This window comes from Peromyscus maniculatus, chromosome 19 (genome assembly GCF_049852395.1).
Source record: "Peromyscus maniculatus bairdii isolate BWxNUB_F1_BW_parent chromosome 19, HU_Pman_BW_mat_3.1, whole genome shotgun sequence".
NCBI lineage: Eukaryota > Metazoa > Chordata > Mammalia > Rodentia > Cricetidae > Peromyscus > Peromyscus maniculatus.
Window position 1 is genome coordinate 29,027,051 of NC_134870.1, and position 22,500 is coordinate 29,049,550.

General features: G+C 41.1%; 2 protein-coding genes and 1 pseudogene across 2 annotated transcripts; all 3 read left to right on the top strand.

Moving 5' to 3' along the window:
* Positions 1 to 5,035: 5,035 nt before the first annotated feature.
* Positions 5,036 to 5,880, top strand: LOC121824141 (E3 ubiquitin-protein ligase RAD18 pseudogene; annotated as a pseudogene).
* On the top strand, positions 5,703 to 16,436 carry LOC102914928 (protocadherin beta-8-like). The gene has a single exon (XM_076555040.1). It carries the CDS (start codon positions 6,643 to 6,645, stop codon positions 8,995 to 8,997), a length of 2,355 nt encoding a protein of 784 aa, XP_076411155.1. The 5' UTR covers positions 5,703 to 6,642; the 3' UTR covers positions 8,998 to 16,436.
* An 868-nt stretch (positions 16,437 to 17,304) lies between these two features.
* LOC143269559 (protocadherin beta-4-like) lies at positions 17,305 to 22,500 on the top strand. The gene has a single exon (XM_076555039.1). The coding sequence runs from the start codon at positions 19,453 to 19,455 to the stop codon at positions 21,841 to 21,843; it is 2,391 nt and encodes a 796-aa protein (XP_076411154.1). The 5' UTR covers positions 17,305 to 19,452; the 3' UTR covers positions 21,844 to 22,500.

Sequence of the window (22,500 nt, forward strand, 5' to 3'; positions counted from 1 at the left end):
TTGCATACAAGAAACACACCTCAGCTTCAAAGACACACAATACCTCAGAGTAAAAGGCTGGGAAAAGACTTTTCAATCAAATGGACTTAAGAAAAGCAAGCTGGTGTAACTATCCTAAAATCTAACAAAATAGACTTCAAACTAAAATCAGTCAAAAGAGATCGAAGAGGACATTACATATTCATCACATGAAAAATCCACCAAGATGAAGTCTCAATTCTGAATATTTATGCCCCAAATACAAGGGCACCCACATGTGTAAAAGAAACATTACTAAAGCTTAAATCACACATCAAACCCCACAAATTAGTGATGGGAGACTTCAATATCTAGCTCTCACCAATGGACTGATCTGCCAGACAGAAAGTTAACAGAGAAATAATGGATCAAACAGATGTTATGACTCAAATGGGCTTAATAGATATCTACAGAATATTCAACCCTAACACAAAAGAATGTACCTTCTCAGCATTCCATGGAACCTTTTCTAAAATCGATCACATACTTGGTCACAAAGCAAATCTCAACAGATACAAAAAAAGCTGAAATAACCTCTTGTATTTTATCAGACTACCATGGCTTAAATTTAGATTTCAACAACGATAAAAATGACAAAAATCCCACAATCGAATGGAAACTGAATAATGTTCAACTGAATCACCAATAGGTCAAGGAATAAAGAAAGAAAGAAATTAAAACTTCCTAGAATTCAATGAAAATGAATGTACAACATACCCAAACTTATGGGACACTATGAAAGCAGTGCTAAAAGGAAAATTCATAGTTAAATGCCCACATAAAGAAGTTGGAGAAATCTCATACTAGTGACTTAATAGCACACCTAAAAGCTCTGGAACAAAAAGAAACAAACTCAACCATGAGAAATAGATGACAGCAAATAAATTGAGAGCTGAAATCAATAAAATAGAAACAAAGCGAGCAATACAAAGAATCAATGAAATAAAAAGTTGGTTCTTTGAGAAAATCAACAAGATAGACAAGCCCTTATCCAAACTAACCAAAAGGCATAGAGAGAACATCCAAATTAACAAAACTAGAAATGAAAAGGAAGACATAACAACAGACAACAAGGAAATACAGAGAATCATCATGACCTACTTCAAAAACCTGTACTTTATAAAATTGGACAATCTAAAAGAAATGGACAATTTTCTGGATAGGTTCCACATACCAAAATTAAATCAAGACCATATAAACCATTTAAATAGATCTATAACCCCTAAGGAAATAGAAACAGTCATTAAAAGTCTCCCAAATAAAAAATGCCCAGGACCAGATGATTTCAGTGAAGAATTCTTTCTTCTTCTTCTTTTCTTCTTCTTCTTCTTCTTCTTCTTCTTCTTCTTCTTCTTCTTCTTCTTCTTCTTCTTCTTCTTCTTCTTCTCCTTCTCCTTCTCCTCCTCCTCCTCCCCCTCCCCCTCCCCTTCCTCCTCCTCCTCCTCCTCCTCCTCCTCCTCCTCCTCCTCCTCCTCCTCCTCCTCCTCCTCCTCCTCTTCTTCTTCTTCTTCTTCTTCTTCTTCTTCTTCTTCTTCTTCTTCTTCTTCTTCGGTTTTTTGAGACAGGGTTTCTCTGTGTAGCTTTGCACCTTTCCTGGAACTCACTCTGTAGCCTAGGTTGGCCTCAAACTCACAGAGATCTGCTGGCTCTGCCTCCCAAGTGCTGGGATTAAAGGCATGCACCACCACCACCCAGCCCTAGAATTTCAAAGAAGAGCTAATACCAATACTCTTCAAATTGTTCCACACAATAGAAACAGAAGGAATGTTACCAAACTTTTTATGAGGCTACAGTTATCCTGATATCCAAATCACACAAAAATGCAACAAAAAAGAGAATTACCAACCAATTTCCCTCATGAACATTGGTGCAAAAATACTCAATAAAATATTGGCAAACTGAATCCAAGAACACATCAAAGAAATTATCCACCATGACCAAGTAGGCTTTATCCCAGAGATGCAAGGATGGCTCAACATATGAAAATCTGTCAATGTAATACACCATATAAAAAAACTGAAAGAAAAATATGATTATCTCATTAGATATTGGAAAAGCCTTTGACAAAATCCAATACTACTTCATGATAAAGGTCTTGGGGAGATCAGGAATACAAGGAACATACCTAAACATAATAAAGGCAATTTATAGCAAGCCGACAGCCAACATCAAATTAAATGGAGAGAAACTCAGTGATTCCACTAAAATCAGGAACAACACTCCCCCCATATCTATTCAATAAAGCACTCAAAGTCCTAGCTAGAACAATAAGACAACAAAAGGAGATCAAGGGGATACAAATTGAAAAGGAAGAAGTCAAACTTTCACTGTTTGTACATGATATGATGATATACATAAGTGACCCCAGAAATTTTACCAGGTAACTCCTATGGCTGATAAACACTGTCAGTAATATGGCAGTATATAAGTTTAACTCAAACAAATCAGTAGCTCTCCTGTATACAAATGATAAATGAGCTGAGAGAGAAATCAGAGAAACACCACTCTTTACAATAGCAACAAATAATATAAAATACCTTGGGGGTATCTCTAGCTAAGCAAGTGAAAGACTTGTGTGACAAGAACTTTGTCTCTGAAGAAAGAAATTGAAGATGTCAGAAAATGGAAAGATCGCTCATGGATAGGCAGGATTAACATAGTAAAAATGTGAATCTTACCAAAAGCAATCTACAGAGTCAATGCAATTCCCATCAAAATCCCAACACAATTCTTCACAGACCTGGACAGAACAATATTCAACTTCATATGTAAAAACAAAAAGACCCAGGATAGCTAAAAACAATCCTGTACAATAAAGCCACCTCAGGAGGCATCACCACCCTTGATCTCAAGCTCTCCTAGAGAGCTATAGTAATAAAAACAGCTTGGTATTGGCATAAAAACCAATATGTTGATCAATGGAATCAAATTGAAGACCCTGACATTAATCCACACACCTATGAACACCTGAATTTTGACAAAGAAGCCAAAACTGTACAATGAAAAAAAAAGAAAGCATCTTCAACAAATAGTGCTGGTATAACTGGATGTCAACATGTAGAAGTTTGCAAACAGATCCATATCTATTGCCATGTGCAAAACTCAAGTCCAAGTGGGTCAAAGACCTCAACCTAAAGCTGGTTACACTGAACCCAATAGAAGAGAAATTAGGAATTAATCTTGAACATATTGGCACAGGAGACTACTTCCTAAATACAACATTAGTAACACAGATACTGAGAGCAACAATTAATTGATGGGACCTCCTGAAACTGAGAAGATTTTGTAAGGCAAAGGACATAGTAAATGAGACAAAATGACAGCCTACAGAATAGGAAAAGATCTTCACTAACCCTACATCTGACAGAGGACTGATCTCCAAAATATATAAAGAATTCAAGAAACTAGACATCAAAATACCAAAAAATTAAAAAATGGGCTACACAGCTAAACAAAGAATTCTCAGCAGAAGAATCTCAAATGGCTGAAAGACATTTAAGGAATTGCTCAATATCCTTAGTCATCAGGGAGATGCAAAGCAGACTTCGCATGACTCTGAGATACCATCTTATACCTATCAGAATATCTAGGATCAAAAGCACTGCAGACAGCTTATGTCGGAGAGGATGTGGAGCAAGGGAAACACTCCTGCACCGTTGGTAGGAGTGGAAACTTGTACAGCCATTCTGGAAATCAGTATGGTGGCTTCTCAGAAAATTAGGAATCAATCTTCCTCAAGACCCAGATATACCACTCTTGGGCATATACCCAAGGAATGCTCAACCATACCACAAGGACACATGCTCAACTATGTTCATAGCATCATTATTCATAATAGCCAGAACCTGGAAACAACCTAGATGCCCCTCAACCGAAGAGTGTATTAAGAAAATGTGGTACATATACACAATGGAGTACTACTCAGCAGTAAAAAACAATGACATTATGAAATTTGCAAGCAAATGGGTGGAACTAGAAAATATCATCCTGAGTGAGGTAACCCAGGCTCAGAAGGACAAACATGGTATGTACTCACTCATAGATGGATACTAGACGTAAAGCAAAGTATAACCAGACTACAACCCACAGATCCAAAGAAGCTAGCTAACAAGGAAGACCCAAAGAAGGATACATGGATCACCCTGTGAAGTGGAAATAGAGGAGATCTCCATGAGGAAACTGGGCGTGAAACAGGGGCAATGAAGGGTAGTGGGTGGGGAATGAGAACGCAAGGGAACAGGAAGTTTGAGCTAGAACAGGAATGGAGTGGGAGACAATGAAAGAGATAACATGATAAAGGGAGACTTCATGGGGATAGGAAGAAACTGGGTGCTAAGGAAGTTCCCAGGAATCCACAAGGATGACCCCAGTTTAGACTACTAGCAACAGTGGAGAGGGTGCCTGAACTGGCTTGCCCCAGTAATCAGATAGGTGAATACCCTGTCATCACAGAGCCTTTCTCCAGTAATTGATGGAAGCAGATGCAGAGATCCACAGCTAAACACCAGTCTGAGCTCCAGGAGTCCTATCGGAGAGAGAGAAGGGGGATTCCATGAGCGAGGGGCACCAAGATCATGATGGGGAAAACTTCCGAGACAAACCAAACTTGTGGGAACTTATGAAATTTAGACCAAAACCTGTGAAGCCTCCACAGGATTGGACTAGGCCCTCTGCATAAGTGAGACAGTTGTGTAGCTTGATCTGCTTAAGGGCCCTCTGGCAGTCAGATCAGGATTCATCCCTGGTACATGAGCTGGCTTTTTGGAGCCCACTACCTATGGTGGGACACCTTGCACAGCCTTGAGGCAGGGGGAGGGGCTTGAACCTGCCTCTAATGAATGTACCAGGCTCTGCTGACTCCCCATGGGAAGCCTTACCTTCTTGTAGGAGGGAATGGGGAGTCTTGAGGGGGGGGAACGTGGAGGGGCATGAGAAGGGAAGGGGAGGATCTGTGATTGGTATGTAAAAGGAATAAAATTTCCTTTTTAAAAAAAGGTAGCTACTGCCCTAAACTGTATATAACTTGCTCTCTGAATGTGATTTAAAGAAAAAGCTAAATGGGTAAGCATTATTTATTCAAGGAAATGAACAGCAACTTATTAAAAAGCACCAAGATTTTGCTCGTGTGTACAATGCCCAGCATTACACTTTGCACCCCAAATCAGCAGCTGAAAAAGTGCAAGACCAGAATTGCCTCAAAACAAGAAGACACAATGCTAGTGTCATGCCTTTACAAAGGAACAAGCAGAAAAGGAAATTGGTCAAATTCACAGTACACATGGTAAAAGGCATCAGAATGAATTCCAGTTTCTGATGGATCAGATGAGGCCAAAATGATACAAGAAAACTGCCAGAATGTAATAAGTCATGGGACAAGAAGATGGGAACATGGACTTCCCAGATGGGATCTTGGCAACAAACCACTTTCCTCAATTAAAGTAGGACTCTCCCACCCCAGCAGTCAGAGCCCTAGAGACCAGATGGTTCTCCTAGTTGTACTGATATTCTTCTCTCAGAAATCAGATTCATGAATAGTTCTAGTTCTGGCATCATAAGAGATCTTCTGCCTGAGTGCATGATGCATGTCTTTAATACCAGCACTTGGAATCAAAGACAGAGAGATCTCTCTGAGTTTGATGCCAGCCTGGTCTATATAGTGAGTTCCAGGACAGCTGGGGCTACACTGAAAAGTCCTGTTTCAAAGAAACAAAAAACACTAGCAAATCTTCTGAAAGAAGAATATGCCTGGGAAGTATCTCACCCGAAATGACAAAGACAGAGAAATAAGCCCAGGATGGTTCGCCAGCTTCGCACAGTGCATGTATCACTTAACAAGAACTCTTGCTATTTCAGAATTTCTAAAGTCCTTATTCATTTTGTTTCCACTGGGGAACCAACTTCAAAAACAGCCTCCTTTTACCTTCTTTACTGTAACAAGCAGAGGAAATCATGCACGATTTTGTCCTAATTCACATACTTGTTTTAAGTGCTCATGCCGGGCTATCAGCATCCATCAGTTACTGACAGTTGCTGACCAAATTGAATGCATTAGTTTGTTTGTTAGACCCACCTATGTTTTACACACAGAGTATGTTTATAATTTAAAGTAATAAAATTAGTATTATAATTTTTGAAATGTCAGGAGGATTAGTAGTTGGTAATAGTCACAATAACTTTGAAACATTTGTAGATTTTTTTTTGGAAATGGAGCTCTCAAATGATTACTGTATTTTTTCACTGGGATCAGGCAGTTCTCTAACACTTTGAATACCAGTTGTTAAACCAAAATAAAAGCGAAATAAATGGATTTTATCAAGAGGGAAACAGAACACAATGAAAAAGGTACATGCAATAGTAAATAAGGACGCTTGGTGGCGCTGCAGGCTAAGCGTGTGAATAATGAACTCTGCAGATGCTCTAGACGCCATTATTAGGCATCAGAACTTAAATTGCTCCCTAAAAGAAGGTGGCATTCAGGCTGAATCTAGAAGGGCAATCTTCCAGAGAAGGTATAGCTCCACTAGCTAGTCAGTGAGTAAAATTTAGTTCTGCTATTTCATCAAAACACATGGGTGGATCCTTATAAATTAAAAGACACTGCACCTTCTGGATCGAGTGTGAACAATGGAGACAGCGCTCTCAAAAACGCCACAGCAAAGGCAAGTCGTTTTCCTTACTATGTTGCTGCTTTTGTGGGAGGCTGATTCTGAGGCGATTAGATATTCCATGCCAGAAGAAACGGAGAGTGGATACTTGGTAGCTAACCTGGCCAAAGATCTGGGGCTCAGGGTGGGGGAACTGGCCACCAGAGGGGCGCGAATCCATCACAGAGGAAACAAAGAGCTCTTGCAGCTGGATGCAGAGACCGGGAATTTGCTTCTGAGGGGAAAACCAGATCGCGAGGTGCTGTGTGGGGTGACAGACCCCTGTGTGCTGCACTTCCAGCTCATTCTGGAAAACCCTGTGCAGTTCTTCCAAACTGACCTGCAGATCACAGACATAAATGACCATGCTCCAGAGTTCCCTCACAGGGAAATGCTCCTAAAAATCCCTGAGAATGTCCAGCCAGGGACTGTGTTTCCTCTGAAGGCAGCTCAGGACTCTGACATAGGGAGCAATGCTGTTCAGAACTACACAGTCAACCCCAACCTCCATTTCCATGTGGTTACTCAGAGTCGCGCTGATGGCAGCAAATACCCAGAGCTGGTGCTGGACAGAGCCCTGGACAGGGAGGAGCAGCCTGAGCTCACTTTAACCCTCACTGCTGTGGATGGTGGGTCTCCTCCCAGGTCTGGGATCACCACAGTTCGCATTGAAGTCGTGGACATCAATGATAACGCCCCCCAGTTTGTACAGTCGCTCTATGAGGTGCAGGTCCCTGAGAACAGCCCTCTCAATGCCTTAATTGTCACGGTCTCTGCCAGGGATTTAGATGTGGGACCTTATGGGAATATAGCCTACTCTCTGTTTCAAGGCGGTGGAGTTTCTCAACCATTTGTAATAGACGAGGTCACAGGAGAAATCCGTCTGAGCAAACAGTTAGATTTTGAAACAGTTCGATATTATAATGTGGAAATTGCAGCCACAGATGGAGGAGGCCTTTCGGGGAAATGCACTGTGTCTGTACAGGTGTTGGATGTGAATGACAATGCCCCAGAGTTGACCATCTCCACACTCACAAGCCCTATCCCAGAAAACTCACCGGAGGCTGTAGTTGTTGTTTTCAGTGTTTTCGATTTAGATTCTGGGGACAATGGAAGGATGGTGTGTTCTATTCAGAACGAATTTCCATTTCTTTTAAAGTCTGCATTCGAGAATTACTACACTTTAGTGACAGAGGGGGCCCTGGACAGAGAGAGCAGCGCTGAATACAACATCACCATCACAGTCACTGACATGGGCACACCCAGACTCACAACTCAGCACACCATAACAGTGCAAGTCTCCGATGTCAATGACAATGCCCCCGCCTTCACACAAACCTCCTACACCCTGTTTGTCCAGGAGAACAACAGCCCTGCCCTGCACATAGGCACCATCAGTGCCACAGACTCAGACTCAGGCTCCAATGCACAAATCACCTACTCACTGCTGCCACCCTACGATCCACAGCTGGCCCTCTCCTCATTGGTTTCCATCAACGCCAACAACGGGCAGCTGTTCGCGCTCAGGGCGCTGGACTATGAGGCCCTGCAGGCCTTCGAGTTCCACGTGGGCGCCACAGACCAAGGCTCTCCTGCGCTCAGCAGCCAGGCGCTGGTGCGAGTGCTGGTGCTGGACGCCAACGACAATGCGCCCTTCGTGCTCTACCCGCTGCAGAACGCCTCTGCACCCTGCACAGAGCTGCTGCCCAGGGCGGCAGAGCCTGGATACCTGGTCACCAAGGTGGTGGCAGTGGACCGCGACTCTGGACAGAATGCCTGGCTGTCATTCCAGCTGCTCAAGGCCACAGAGCCCGGGCTGTTCAGTGTGTGGGCTCACAATGGCGAGGTGCGCACCTCCAGGCTGCTGAGTGAGCGCGATGCTCCCAAGCACAGGCTACTGCTGCTGGTCAAGGACAATGGAGATCCTCCAAGGTCAGCCAGTGTCACTCTGCATGTGCTGCTGGTGGATGGCTTCTCTCAGCCTTACCTGCCTCTGCCAGAGGTGGCGCGCGACCCCGCCCAGGATGAGGACTTGCTCACACTGTACCTGGTCATTGCCTTGGCTTCTGTGTCTTCTCTCTTCCTGTTGTCTGTGCTGCTGTTTGTGGGGGTGAGGCTGTGCAGGAGAGCCAGGGCGGCCTCTCTGGGTGGCTGCTCTGTGCCTGAGGGACATTTTCCTGGTCACCTGGTGGATGTCAGCGGGGCAGGGACCCTGTCCCGGAGCTACCAGTATGAGGTGTGTCTCACTGGAGACTCTGGGACCACAGATTTCAAGTTCCTCAAGCCCATTATTCCCAATAGTCTGGTTCCAGACACTTATATGTTGAATAGTTAAAATTGTAGTTGTCATTAAGAGAAGGATAAAATAGTAGTTGTTGAAACGTCAGTGTTTTTCTGGTAATAGGGAATATTTCCCTGAGGTTTGCATTTTATTTTTGTGTGGTTTTACTTTTTGTATCATCAATTAATGCTTCAACTGTCTCCTGTTTTACTAACGCAATCTTAGTGTATGTTTTCTCTTACTCAGAAGTAAAATTTTCACTGTTAGTGATGACTGAAATAGTTTTAAATATCATTTAATGTAGTGAATTTGGTGAGCAATGTAGAATTCCCAATATTTTTGAAATTTATCTATACCAGTTTCTTTGACTTTTAGGAGGTATATTAACTATGCAATGTGATAGGCTTATTGTGATATTTGCATATATGCAGATAATGTACCTTGTCCTTACTCATCCCTAATCTTCAGCCCCCCCTTTGATTTTATACTGCCCCTAAATACCACCAAGAAGTGAAAATGTTCTACTCTGGTCCTTGTGTGTGTGGCTGTTGTTCCATCCATTTTCCTGAAAATGATGTACTTTCATTATTCTTTATGGCTGAGTAAAATTACAATGCGTGGTTTGGAGGTGTAGATCAGTTGGTAGGGTGCTTGCTCAGCATTCAAAAGACCTGGCTTTGAGCACCAGCATCACATGGTTAGTTTAAGCTACATCTGGGTTATGTGAGACTCTGTCTCTCAAAAACAAAAACAAAACAAAACTTCATTTTGCATAAACTACATTTTCTTTATCCATCTGTTACAATAATCTTAAAGTATTTTCTCTATAGTTAGATAAGGTGTTAAGTACAAATGAAATACCTTTTCTTTATGAAATATAGTAATTTGCAATCCTTTTAGGAGCAACAGCTTTAACTCGTTTTGTTGTGCCCAGATCGTGACCCCCAGAGAGACCACCAAAGACGAGCATGCCGGAATGCAAAAGCAAGGTTTAATTCTGGATATCCAAAAGCAATACAAGCCTAGGCAGGGACTTCGTCCAATACATCCAACGCAGTGGAGGCTGGAGGAAGCACCCACCTGTCTGCAAGCTCAGTTTTTAAAGGGAAAAGTCACAAGGTTACATCATTTAGGGGTGCTAGTACAGGTACAATTCTGATTGGCTCGCTTCTAGGGACTTCTAGAAATTACCTCTAAGGGAGTGGTTGCCCGCCACCATTTCTCATTGGCTGCCCTCAGGTGGAGGCATTTCTGTGATCAGTTACCCTGGAAACCAGGGAGAGGACATTCCATAGTCTGGCAGGCATTACCTCGTGACTATCTGTGGCTCTGTACTTTTACACTTCCTGGTTTCTGGAATCTGAACTGACTGGTCTCAGTAACTTCTGGCCTGTTCCAGTAACTTATGGCCTGTAGCTAAAAGGAGCAGTCTTAGGCCTTTAGTTTTGGGGTGAGAGCATTTTGGTCTTATTTTGGTTCCACAGTTTCTTTATTGACACCAACTATCACTGTGTTTTTGAGACAGGGTCTCTCTTCATGCCCCTGGCTGTCCTTGAACTCACTATGCAGACCTAGTTGGCCTCAAACTCACAGAGATTCATCTGCCTCTCTCACCCAAGTATGGAGATTGCAGGCATGCACCACCATTCCCAGCAGCAATTAATATTCAAGATTTTATTTTTATTCTGGCCCCAAAGTAAAAAACATAGCTAAATCTACTGGATTACTTTTTTGCTTTTACTCTTTATGCTTGTTAAAAGTATATTCATAGGAATAAATTAAACAAAAGTCATTTTCCACTACTGAGAATTCTTTCCTTTTCATATTATTCGTGAGGTGTATAGTTAGATGCCACTTTGGTTTGTAAATTCTGAGCTGTTGTAGTAAAAACCCATAGGATAATTTTTAAAACAACTACAGTAAGGATTTGAGTTCTGGTAAGCCCTCTTGGTTACTGATACCCGTTTCTCACACATATGGTGACTTAAGAGGAAAGTATTTTCTTAGTTTACTGTCAAGGTTCCTTCGGATTGTAACCTGACATGATTTAGGATTGCTCAGAATCTTGCTCAGATAATAACTTTTGATCCACATTTTGCCTCCGCCATTGCAATTCAAAGATATATGAAAATGGGATTAGAGAATAATATCATCAAGGAAGATCGACTACAGCTTATAATTAAATCTAGAAGGAACCAAAACTTCAAATATTACAGCCATTTGAATGAAATATGTCTTAGTTTCCTACTGCTGTGATAAAATGCCATGACCAAGGCAAGAACAGAGAGTTCTATCAAGAAGGACTCTATCAAGAAGAAAGAGTTCCCTGGGGGCCTTACAGTTTCAGAGGGTGAGAGTCCAGGACCATCATGGCAGAGAGTATGGCAGAAGCCAGAAATGGTGCTGGAGAAGTACCTGAAAGCTTATACCTGGATCCAGGGGCAAGAGGCTAATAAGGAATGGAGGGGACTTTCGAAACCTCTAAGCATATTCCCCAGTGACACCTTCTCCAACAAGGCCACACCTAATCCTTCCCAAACAGTCCCCCAACTGGGGACCAAGTATTCCAATATATGAGCCTATGGGACCACTCTCGTTCTAACCACCATAGACTGTGACTTCATTGTGGAGTACATTTTAGCATGCTCATGGCTTAGGTTCTATCTCCAATGCCACAAAAGAAGGGCTTTTCTTTGGGTGGTTATTTACCAAGTATTTACTCTAGTTATTGAGATTAACCATTAATCTTTGTTAAGTTTTTATAGTGTAGGTTATCTACAGTGCTTTCTTCTTATTTGTGCCATATAATAACACAAAGTTTTACAAATTATATATGCATGAAAATGTATTTATAATTATTCAAAGACATTGTTGAAAGTTGAAGGATGAAAAAATACCATATAGACAGTAAACAAAAGAGACTTTAGAGAATAGCAAAGTCAACCACAAAATTAATTGTAAAGATCATTAAAACAACATTAAAGAGGCCTATCATAGATGATAAAAATGAGAATCTATTGGAAAATATCAACTTAAACATAGATATACCTAAATATAGTACCTCAAAGTAAATGTCTTAGTTATTTTTTTTTCTGTTGCTGTAATAAAACACCCTGACCAAAGCAATTTAAGGGATAAAGGATTTATTCTGGCTCACAGTTCAAGGGTGTCATCAATCCTCGGGGATGTCCTGGAGCTTGAAGTAGCTAGTCACATTGCTTTACAGCAAGGAAGCAGAGAACAGCGAATGTTGCGTTCATTCCACTTTTTCATTTTTATGTAGTCCGGGATCCTAGTCAAAGGACTAGTGCTACCTACAGAGGTCAGGTCTTCCCACCTCAATGACTCGAGATTGTCCCCTAAAGACATGCCCAGAGGCACATGTTCCAGGTGATTCCAGATCTTATCAAGGTAACAACTGAGATCACCCATCACAACAAATGAAACAAAATTTGACACAAACTATTTAATTTTGATTAATTTGATTGGGGATAAAAAAAAACAACAACACCACATCATTAACGAGGCACACCTTTGGGTGTGTCTATGAGGGTGTGTCCAGAGATTTCTAACTGAGGAGATAAGGCACACCCTAAACATGTTGGGACCATTCCATGGGGTGGGGTCCAAGACTGAATAAGAAAAGAAGAAAGTGAGATGAGCACCAGCAGACATATTCCTCTGCTCCTTGACTTTAGATGCAATGTGACCAGCCATTCCATGCTCCCACTGTCTTGCCTTCCCAGTCACAATGGATTGTATTCTCTCAAATGCTGAGCCAAAATAAACCCTTTCTTCACTAAGTATTTTCTACAGCAGTGGGAAAAGTAACTAATTCAAACACCAAGACTTAAAAACCAACTCTAGGTTCTGTGGGATGGCTTGGTGTGTGGAACCAAAATAAGACCAAAGTACTTTCACCCTAAAACTAAGGCCTAAGATGTCTCCTTCTAGGTATAGGCCATGAGTTACTGAAACCAGTCAGTCAAGATTCCAGAAACCAGGAAGTGTAAAAGTACAGAGTCACAAGGTAGTCACAAGGTAATGACTGCCCGACTATGGAATGTCCTCTCCCTGATTCCCTAGGTAACTCTTTGACCAAAGAATGTTCCAACCCTGGTTTCCAGGGTAACTGACCACTAAAATGTCCCCACCTGAAGGCAGCCAATGAGAAATGGTGGTGGGCAACCACCCCCTTAGAAGTAAGATTAAGCCATGATTTCTAGAAAGTCCCTAGAAGTGAGCCAATCAGAATTGTACCCATACTAGCACCCCTAAATGATGTAACCTTGTGGTTTTTGCCTTTAAAAACTAAGCTTGCAGAGAGGCAGGCACTTCCTCCAGCCTCTACTGCATTGGATCTGTTGGACGAAGTCCCTGCCTAGGCTTGTATTGTTTTTGGATATCCCAAATTAAACCTTGCTTTTGCATTCCGGCATGCTCATCTTCAGTGGACTCTTTGGTGGTCACAATCTGAGCACAACAGGTGGGCAAAGGCACCTTTCACTAAATCTGATGACCATCGTTCAATCCCCAGGACCCACATGGTAGGAGAGAACTGTCTCTCAAAAGTTGACCTCTGACCCCCACACATGCACTGTGCTGCATGCTCCTCATGAATAAATACAATTTTTAATTAAAAATAAAACTACACTAACAGAGAATTCTACTAAAAAATAGCAGGGGATTTTTTTATTGCTAATAGCACATTCTTTGGGATGGACCATCATAAAATATGATTCCACAAATTTTAAATATTGAAACCAAGCAATGCTTGATCTACAGTTATAATGGAATTAACCTGGAAGTTCAGAAAATTCTCAAACAATATGGAAATCAACATATTTCTAACCAGTAAATGAAGCATAAAAGAAATCACAAGGAACATTGACAAAATCTGAAATGACTGAAAAATGAAAATACAATATAGCAAAGTGTCTGACATGCAATTAAACTTAGAGGAAAGTTATAGCAGAAAATAATTCACATTAAAAAAAGATCTCAAATCAATAGCTCAGATTTCTACTTTAGGACAAGACCTGTATTCTTGGTCAGTGTAAAGCCAAATGGGTTATACTGATGATCCAGTCTCGAAAAAAGGAACGAAAGAAAAATGTTGAATAATAATAGCATTCTAAGCACCAATGAGCAAGAGAAGATTAGAGTATATGGACTCAATGAATTAGAAAATGAAAAACAGCCTAAGTGCAAATCAGTGGAAAGAAAGGTTAGTATACTGGAGTAATCAAGAAAACTGACAAACTTGTACTCAGATTAATCCAGGAAAAAGGAGATTCAAATTACCAAATTATGGAATAATAGAGGGGAAATGCAATCTACTTTATATAGAAAATGAGAGATTATCAGAGGACTCTTATAATATTATGATCAATTTCAAGTAAACTAGTTTTAAAATCAAGATTAATTTTTAAAAAATCCCTAGAAACACACTGCTAAAATTGACTAAAGAAAGTCAGAATAGGGCCATAATTAATTATTGTTAGTACTCAAATTTTTCCATAAAAACCAGATGACTCCACATACAAATCCCACCAAATATTAAAGAATAACACCAGTACTTAAAATTTGTTTAGAAAATAGAGGAGCAGAAACTACTTACAAACTCATGAAGGTGGTAGTAGTCTAGTCCCCCTATAACAAAATCAGAAAAATATAAGAAAACTAAAACCAGTTTTCTTTAAGAGTGTGTCTTCAAAATTTCTCAACTAAATACTAGGATATTAACTCCATTAACATATATGGAAATATATATTATGGCCAAGAAAAATTGTCCTAGGAATAAAACATCTGTTCAATATTCAAAAATAAATCAATGCAAAACACCTTATTAGCAAAATAATGGGTAAAACCACAAAACTACTTCAATAAATGGAGAAAAGCATTTTAGAAAATGCAACACTTCCATGACAATAAAACACACAAAATGGTAGGGGGACTAGACTACTACCACCTTCATGAGTTTGTAAGTAGTTTCTGCTCCTCTATTTTCTAAACTGGTGTTATTCTTGGAAAATGAAAAAAAAAATAAGTTCAGCAAGCTTGTAGTCAAAGATCATTATCCAAATATGAAATTAAAAAATCCAGAATATGAAAGGAAAATAACCCTTTGAAATTGGCTTAAAGTAGGAGATTTTATAGCAAACACAGGAAGACATTTATTACTGAAAGAAGTTTTAAAAGATTTAAGTAATTAGAAAGTCTTTGTGGTCTGGAAGACTCAATTCTGCATAAATAGTTGTATGTTCAGTGGTCAGCAGATTTAATGCACTCTAAAAAAATCTCAGCTAACCTTTTACAGAAATTGTCAGGCCAACTCTAAAATTCATGTGAAAATTCAAGGAATCTAGAAATATAAAGACAAAGTCGAAGGAGTTATGATTCCTGATTTAAAGAATTTTCTGAGTTAGAAATTGGACATTTGAATATCTGGTGTTAATTGATCACAGGTAAGCAATATATTTTAACTACTGTATACCAGAAGTATTAAAATGATTAAAGACTTATTTTTTCTTCGGTTATGCTTAAAGTGCTTGCCTACATAATACTAGGGAGGAGTTCAAATGCTATTTAATTCCTTGAATACTGTGCATCTCTCTTTGTATATTCACAGTGAAAAAATACTTCATATATCATCTTTTATTTTATCACAAATGATGTAACTGACCACAAAAGTCTTTCTCTGTAGCAGTGCACCTTATCCAACTGAGAAATAGTTTTTAGGTGTTTATTCCTTATTGTCTTAGTGTTTCCATTGCTGTGATGAAACATCACAACCCAAAGCAACTTGGGCTTTATTTGGCTTACACTTCCAAAGCACTGTTCATCATTAAAGGAAGTCAGGACAGGAACTAAAACAGGGCAGGAACCTGGAGGCAGGAGCTGATGTAGAGGCCATAGAGGGGTGCTGCTTATTGGCTTGCTCCCCATGGCTAGCTCAGCCTGCTTTCCTATAGCACTCAGGACTACCAGCCCAGAGATAGCATCACCCCACCATGGGCTGGACCCTCTACCATTAATCAGTCATTAAGTACATACCTAACAGGCTGTGTACAGCTAGATCTTATGGAGGCATTTTCTTAATTGAGGTCCCTCCTCTCAGATGACTCTAGCTTGTGTCAAAATGATATAAAAGCACACTTATCATATTAAATCTCCTTTTGTTCAGATACATATTTTCCTGATAAATTTGGAGAAATAATCCACAGCATAACACGATAAGGAACCTTTCTTTTTTTTTTCTCATTAAACTTGTTTTAATGGGTCTCAAAATTCTCTGACAGATTTTTGGTCAAGTTGTTTCCATTAAAAAGTACTGATTTTGAAAACTAATAACTTAAAACTGCCACACACAAAAAAAAAATGGTCCACAAAACATTTTCCTTTCCTTCTGAAGGTTTTACGATGCATTGTTATCATTAACCAGTCTTTTACTATTAAACTTAAATGGCCAATTGAGACAAACAGTTCTGAGACCGTTCTTCCACCACTGATTAAGACTGGGGTTAGAGAGAATATTCATTTAGCCTTCTGAGCTTTCTGGGCAGACTTGGTGACTTTGCCAGCTCCAGCAGCCTTCTGGTCCACAGCTTTGATGACACCCACAGCAACTGTCTGCCTCATGTCACCAACAGCAAAACGACCCAACTGACAAGCCTCTGCAACTGCCCCTCCAGGATGTCTACAAAATTGGTGGTATTGGAACCGTCCCTGTGGGCCGAGTGGAGACTGATGTGTTGAAACCTGGAATGGTGGTTACCTTTGCTCCAGTCAATGTGACAACAGAAGTAAAGTCTGTTGAAATGCACCATGAAGCTTTGAGTGAAGCTCTTCCTGGGGACAATGTGGGCTTCAATGTAAAGAACGTGTCCGTCAAAGACGTTAGACGTGGCAACGTTGCTGGTGACAGCAAAAATGACCCACCCATGGAAGCTGCTGGCTTCACCGCTCAGGTGATTATCCTGAACCATCCGGGCCAAATCAGTGCTGGCTACACTCCTGTGCTGGATTGTCACACTGCTCACATAGCATGCAAGTTTGCTGAGCTTAAAGAAAAGATTGATCGTCGTTCTGGTAAGAAGCTGGGAGATGACCCTAAATTCTTGAAATCTGGTGATGCAGCCATCATTGATATGGTTCCTGGAAAGCCCATGTGTGTTGAGAGCTTCTCTGATTATCCTCCATTGGGTCGATAAGGAACCTTTCTTGATTCTTTATTGTAACTTGAAACATTCATTGGCTCTAACATTATTTAAAAATACCTACACATAGATATTTTATATACAAAGACCAGGAATAATTAATCATATCTTACCAACAAAACCACTGATTTCTAAGTTTGTAACCATTCCTCTTGGCTGGTGATTACTTCTGAAGACAGATAAAGAATTTTAAAGGATATAACAATAACTGAAAACTTGGGTACAGATCATACGACACCCCTGATACGTACATACACAAACCAGGGCTGAAGTTCAGATCTACTGTAAATTCTACTTGGGTATATAAGACAGTAGACTGTGGAACAGCAACACACCAGTTCAAACTCTACCTTGCTGTTCCACACAGCATGTGACACTGGGGAAATTATTTGTGTCAAATCAAATTTTCTTCATCTATAAATCATGACCAATGCAAGGACCAACTTCACAGAGTTGATGGGAGAGGAAATGAATTAACATGTAAAATGTTGATAATTCCTCCCGTTTGGCGATATATGTTAGTACTACAGAGATTTTGTTTTTGGATTACAAAAAGAACTGGAAATAGGTGATCTCAAAACTCTTTGCCAACATGTGGAACTAGGAAAACAAAATATAGTCAAATTTTGTTCTGAACTCTTTAAGTCTAACTAGAACCTGCTTACTATGCTAGGAACTTTTCTATTTGTTCTGCTCAGGAGATTTGTTTTCCATTTTTTTAAAGATACATCCTTTTTATTCTCTTCAGTATTTATTTTATATTTTTTACTTTATTTTATGTCAGTGCTTATGCAGATAGAAATGTAAGTGTTTGAGTGCATTTATTTATTTAACTGACACATGATCAATACTATAATTCTTGTTTTCCAATTCCAGAATATGATAGTATGGACATACTTTAGCAGCAACTTATTTAACATGAATCAAATTAATCCAATAGCTAAATGAAATCAGGTGCGAAAGCCTAAGAAGTCCGATATACGACCTGTAACCAACGGCCTACTAAAATGTTTCCCCATGATGCTCCAGTTTTCTTATCTTCCGGGGTAATCAAAGCAGCTACACTCACACTGAAAACTGTTTCAGACACATTCTCTAGTTTTCACCTAAAACTAACGGACAATCCCCAGCACACCCTTCACTTTCCTCTGTTAATAAGATTATGGGGAGAAGGGAGTCTCACTGTTTCATGCTCAAAATGTTTTAAGTCTGTACTTGCTTCCTCTTGGGGGATTATGATATCCACAATTTAAAGGGTGTACACAAAGCTCACTATAAAATAAACGTCACATGTGATAGATTATATCATATCAAATCAGGAACCAAAATAAAGCCTCCTCAAGAATTCCTTACATATAGGTAGCTAAGTAAGTAGATGTAAAGCCTTGAAAGAATTGTATGAACTTCACTTGTTTGAGTTGGTCCTGATCTGATCATGATTATATATTAACTCCTGCCATCACTCAGTTATCTTATTTGTTGAAATCCTTTAATCCCCTCTCCAGGCCATTCTGTGACTCAATCATGGTTTACCTCATTTTTATCTAGATTTATTTTATTCCACACACTAAGCATCAAACTTCTTTATTCAAAGGTTCTGCTATTTGCACACCAGTGTAGAGAAATAGAAACCATCCTTAGGGGGGAAAAAATCTTTCTTAGAATGATGTGGCAATTACTTAAAATTTTTGCATCTCTAGAAAGTGCTTATTTATGAGAACCAAACTTGTGTAAGTGTCATTAAGTGGATTCAAAATTAAGACTTTACTTTAGTTGGTTGGATTATGCAAAATACAAAAGTACGATCAAATACCACCAGTTGACCTTAGGGAAAACTGAGTTAACTTCCCGTTTCGTGCTAAAAATTCTTCTGACACATACCCCAAAGTAAAATATCTTTATTAGTTAATGCAACCTAAAATAAGAACAAACTTGTAAACATGAAAAATACAAGCATTTCTACGTGTTCATTCGGAAATTTTCAAAAGGTTTCCAAATTGAAAATACTGTCAATTTCTCAATATGGACGCTGGGTGGCGCTGCAGGCTAAGGTTATGAATAACCGGTTAAAAAGCTTCCTGGTCCTTTGTGTCGCAAGACAGAATAAAAAAACACGGACAGGAAGCATCACAAGAAATACCCGTCTCTGAATGGGCTGGGCTGCGGTATACCAAATGAACAAAGGTTAAGAGCAACTGAGTAAGGAATTCTCCAACGGAGAAATCAGAATTCAGCATTCAAGTCATTCAGAGTCAGCTGCAAGTCTGATGCAAGCACTCGCGTTTCCACCATGGAGAAGCTGGAGAGAAATCATCCAAACAGGCAAGTGATTCCTTTCCTTTTTATGCTGCTTTGGGATCGGGTTCTAACGGTGCCTACTCGGTACTCTATCCTGGAAGAAACAGATAGTGGGTCCTTTGTAGCCCATCTGGGAAAGGATCTGGGCCTGAGTTCTGGGGACCTGACTGCCCGGTCTGCACGGGTGGTGTCTGACTATGACAAACAGCAGTTGATTCTGGATCCTGAGACTGGGGATCTGATTCTGAGGGAGAAACTAGATCGGGAAGAGCTGTGTGTCTCTGTGGATCCCTGTGTGTTGCATTTCCAGGTGTTCCTTGAAAAGCCAGTGCAATATTTTCAAGGAGAATTGTTGATCCAGGACATAAATGATCACTCACCAGAATTCCCAGATAAAGAAATGCTCTTGAAAATACCAGAAAACAGTCAGCCAGGCACTCTGTTACCACTGAATTTAGCCCAGGACTTGGATGTGGGCAGCAATGGGCTACAGCAATACACACTCAGCCCCAACTCACATTTTCATGTCCTCACTCAAAATAACAGTAAAGGCAAGAAATACCCAGAGTTGGTGCAGGACAGAGCCTTGGACAGAGAGGAACAGGCAGAGCTGAGCTTGATCCTCACAGCTCTGGATGGTGGGTCTCCACCTAGGTCAGGAACAGCCATGGTTCGAATCCTGATCCTGGATATCAATGACAATGCCCCTGAATTTGTGAACACCCCCTATGAGGTACAGGTCCTGGAGAGCAGTCCCCCAGGATCCCCAGTCCTGACTGTCCTAGCACAGGATGCAGATGCTGGCAACTTTGGGAGAGTTTCCTATGGCTTGTTCCAAGCATCAGATGAAATTCAACAAACCTTCTCAATAAATGAAGTCACAGGAGAAATACGATTGAGAAAGAAACTGGATTTTGAAAAAATTAAATCTTACTGTGTACAAATCGAGGCCATAGATGGAGGAGGTCTTTCTGGGAAGGGCGAGGTGGTGATAGAGGTGATGGATGTGAACGACAATGCCCCAGAGCTGACCATATCTTCTCTGACCAGCTCAGTCCCAGAAAATGCTCCTGAAACTGTGGTTGCTATCTTCCGAATACGAGATAGAGACTCTGGAGAGAACGGGAAAATCATTTGTTCCATTCCAGATACTCTACCATTCATTTTAAAACCCTCTAACAAGAACTTTTACACACTGGTGACAGAAAGTCCTCTGGACAGAGAGAGCAGAGCTGAGTACAACATCACCATCACAGTCACCGACATGGGCACACCCAGACTCACAACTCAGCACACCATAACAGTGCAGGTGTCCGATGTCAATGACAACGCCCCCGCCTTCACACAAACCTCCTACACCCTGTTTGTCCAGGAGAACAACAGCCCTGCCCTGCACATAGGCACCATCAGCGCCACAGACTCAGACTCAGGCTCCAATGCTCACATCACCTACTCGCTGCTGCCCACCCACGACCCGCTGCTGGCCCTCGACTCGCTCGTCTCCATCAATGCCGACAATGGGCAGCTGTTCGCGCTCAGGGCGCTCGACTATGAGACCCTGCAGACCTTCGAGTTTCGCGTGGGCGCCACAGACCAAGGCTCTCCTGCACTCAGCAGCCAGGCGCTGGTGCGAGTGCTGGTGCTGGACGCCAACGACAATGCGCCCTTCGTGCTCTACCCGCTGCAGAACGCCTCTGCACCCTGCACAGAGCTGCTGCCCAGGGCGGCAGAGCCAGGCTACCTGGTCACCAAGGTGGTGGCAGTGGACCGCGACTCTGGACAGAATGCCTGGCTGTCCTTCCAGCTGCTCAAGGCCACGGAGCCCGGGCTGTTCAGCGTGTGGGCTCACAATGGCGAGGTGCGCACCTCCAGGCTGCTGAGTGAGCGCGATGCTCCCAAGCACAGGCTGCTGCTGCTGGTCAAGGACAATGGAGATCCTCCAAGGTCTGCCAGTGTCACTCTGCATGTGCTGCTGGTGGATGGCTTCTCTCAGCCCTACCTGCCTCTGCCAGAGGTGGCGCGCGACCCCGCCCAGGATGAGGACTTGCTCACTCTGTACCTGGTCATTGCCTTGGCTTCTGTGTCTTCCATCTTCCTGTTGTCTGTGCTGCTGTTTGTGGGGGTGAGGCTGTGCAGGAGGGTCAGAGCAGCCTCTCTGGGTGGCTGTTCTGTGCCTGAGGGACACTTTCCTGGTCACCTGGTGGATATCAGCGGCACTGGGACCCTGTCCCAGAGCTACCAGTATGAGGTGTGTCTGACTCGAGACTCTGGGACTGGTGAGTTCAAATTCCTCAAACCCATGATCCCCAACTTGTTGCTTCAGGATGCTGGGAGAGAAGTTAAGGAAAGTCCCCACTGCAGAGATAGCTTTTTATTCAGCTAAGTGTTGTAAATTCCTAGACATTATCCCATTCTTTTCTTTTAAGAAATGATCTTGTTTCTAAGAAGTTCTTCACTAGTCTCACCTACTTATATACTTAATTATGCTGTTTTTATTCGTGTGAAGGTACTAGGCTTTTAGTTGCACTAAGCATATCTCATATTTTTCTCCACATAAGAATATCTCTTTGTTACTAATACTCCCATAACCCTAAGTAGCCCAAATAGTATAACATTTTCTTTGAATGATACTCTTAGTGATCTTCCACGACATTTGGTGCCCTCAAGAAAACTTGCGTTGGTGCATAAATTTGGGATTCTTGCCCCTTCTATGCGATTTTATCTTTTCAAAGGTAGATTGTTTAAAATTACTTATGTCGCCTGGATCTTTCTGCATGAATAGAAAGCCGAATTATGTCATGTTCACTTTCAGGCTGAGTGCCCCGAATAGTCAAGTCATGAAATTTGAACTGTATGTGAATGTACACAAGGATTGTGACACTTTTTGTTTGTGAGCATCGTGCATGCTAGTAGGCCTGTTTATTTGGTTGCAAGTGTTCTGGAAATGCTAAAAGTTTAAGTTTTGAATTCTTACTTGATAAAAATTAAAGAGAAAATATATGTTTTCTCATTCCACTTATTAAATAAAACTGTTACATCA

Coding starts and splice junctions, on each gene's coding strand:
- LOC143269559 (XM_076555039.1), top strand. CDS start 19,453: ATGGAGAAGCTGGAGAGAAATCATCCAAACAGGCAAGTGATTCCTTTC.
- LOC102914928 (XM_076555040.1), top strand. CDS start 6,643: ATGGAGACAGCGCTCTCAAAAACGCCACAGCAAAGGCAAGTCGTTTTC.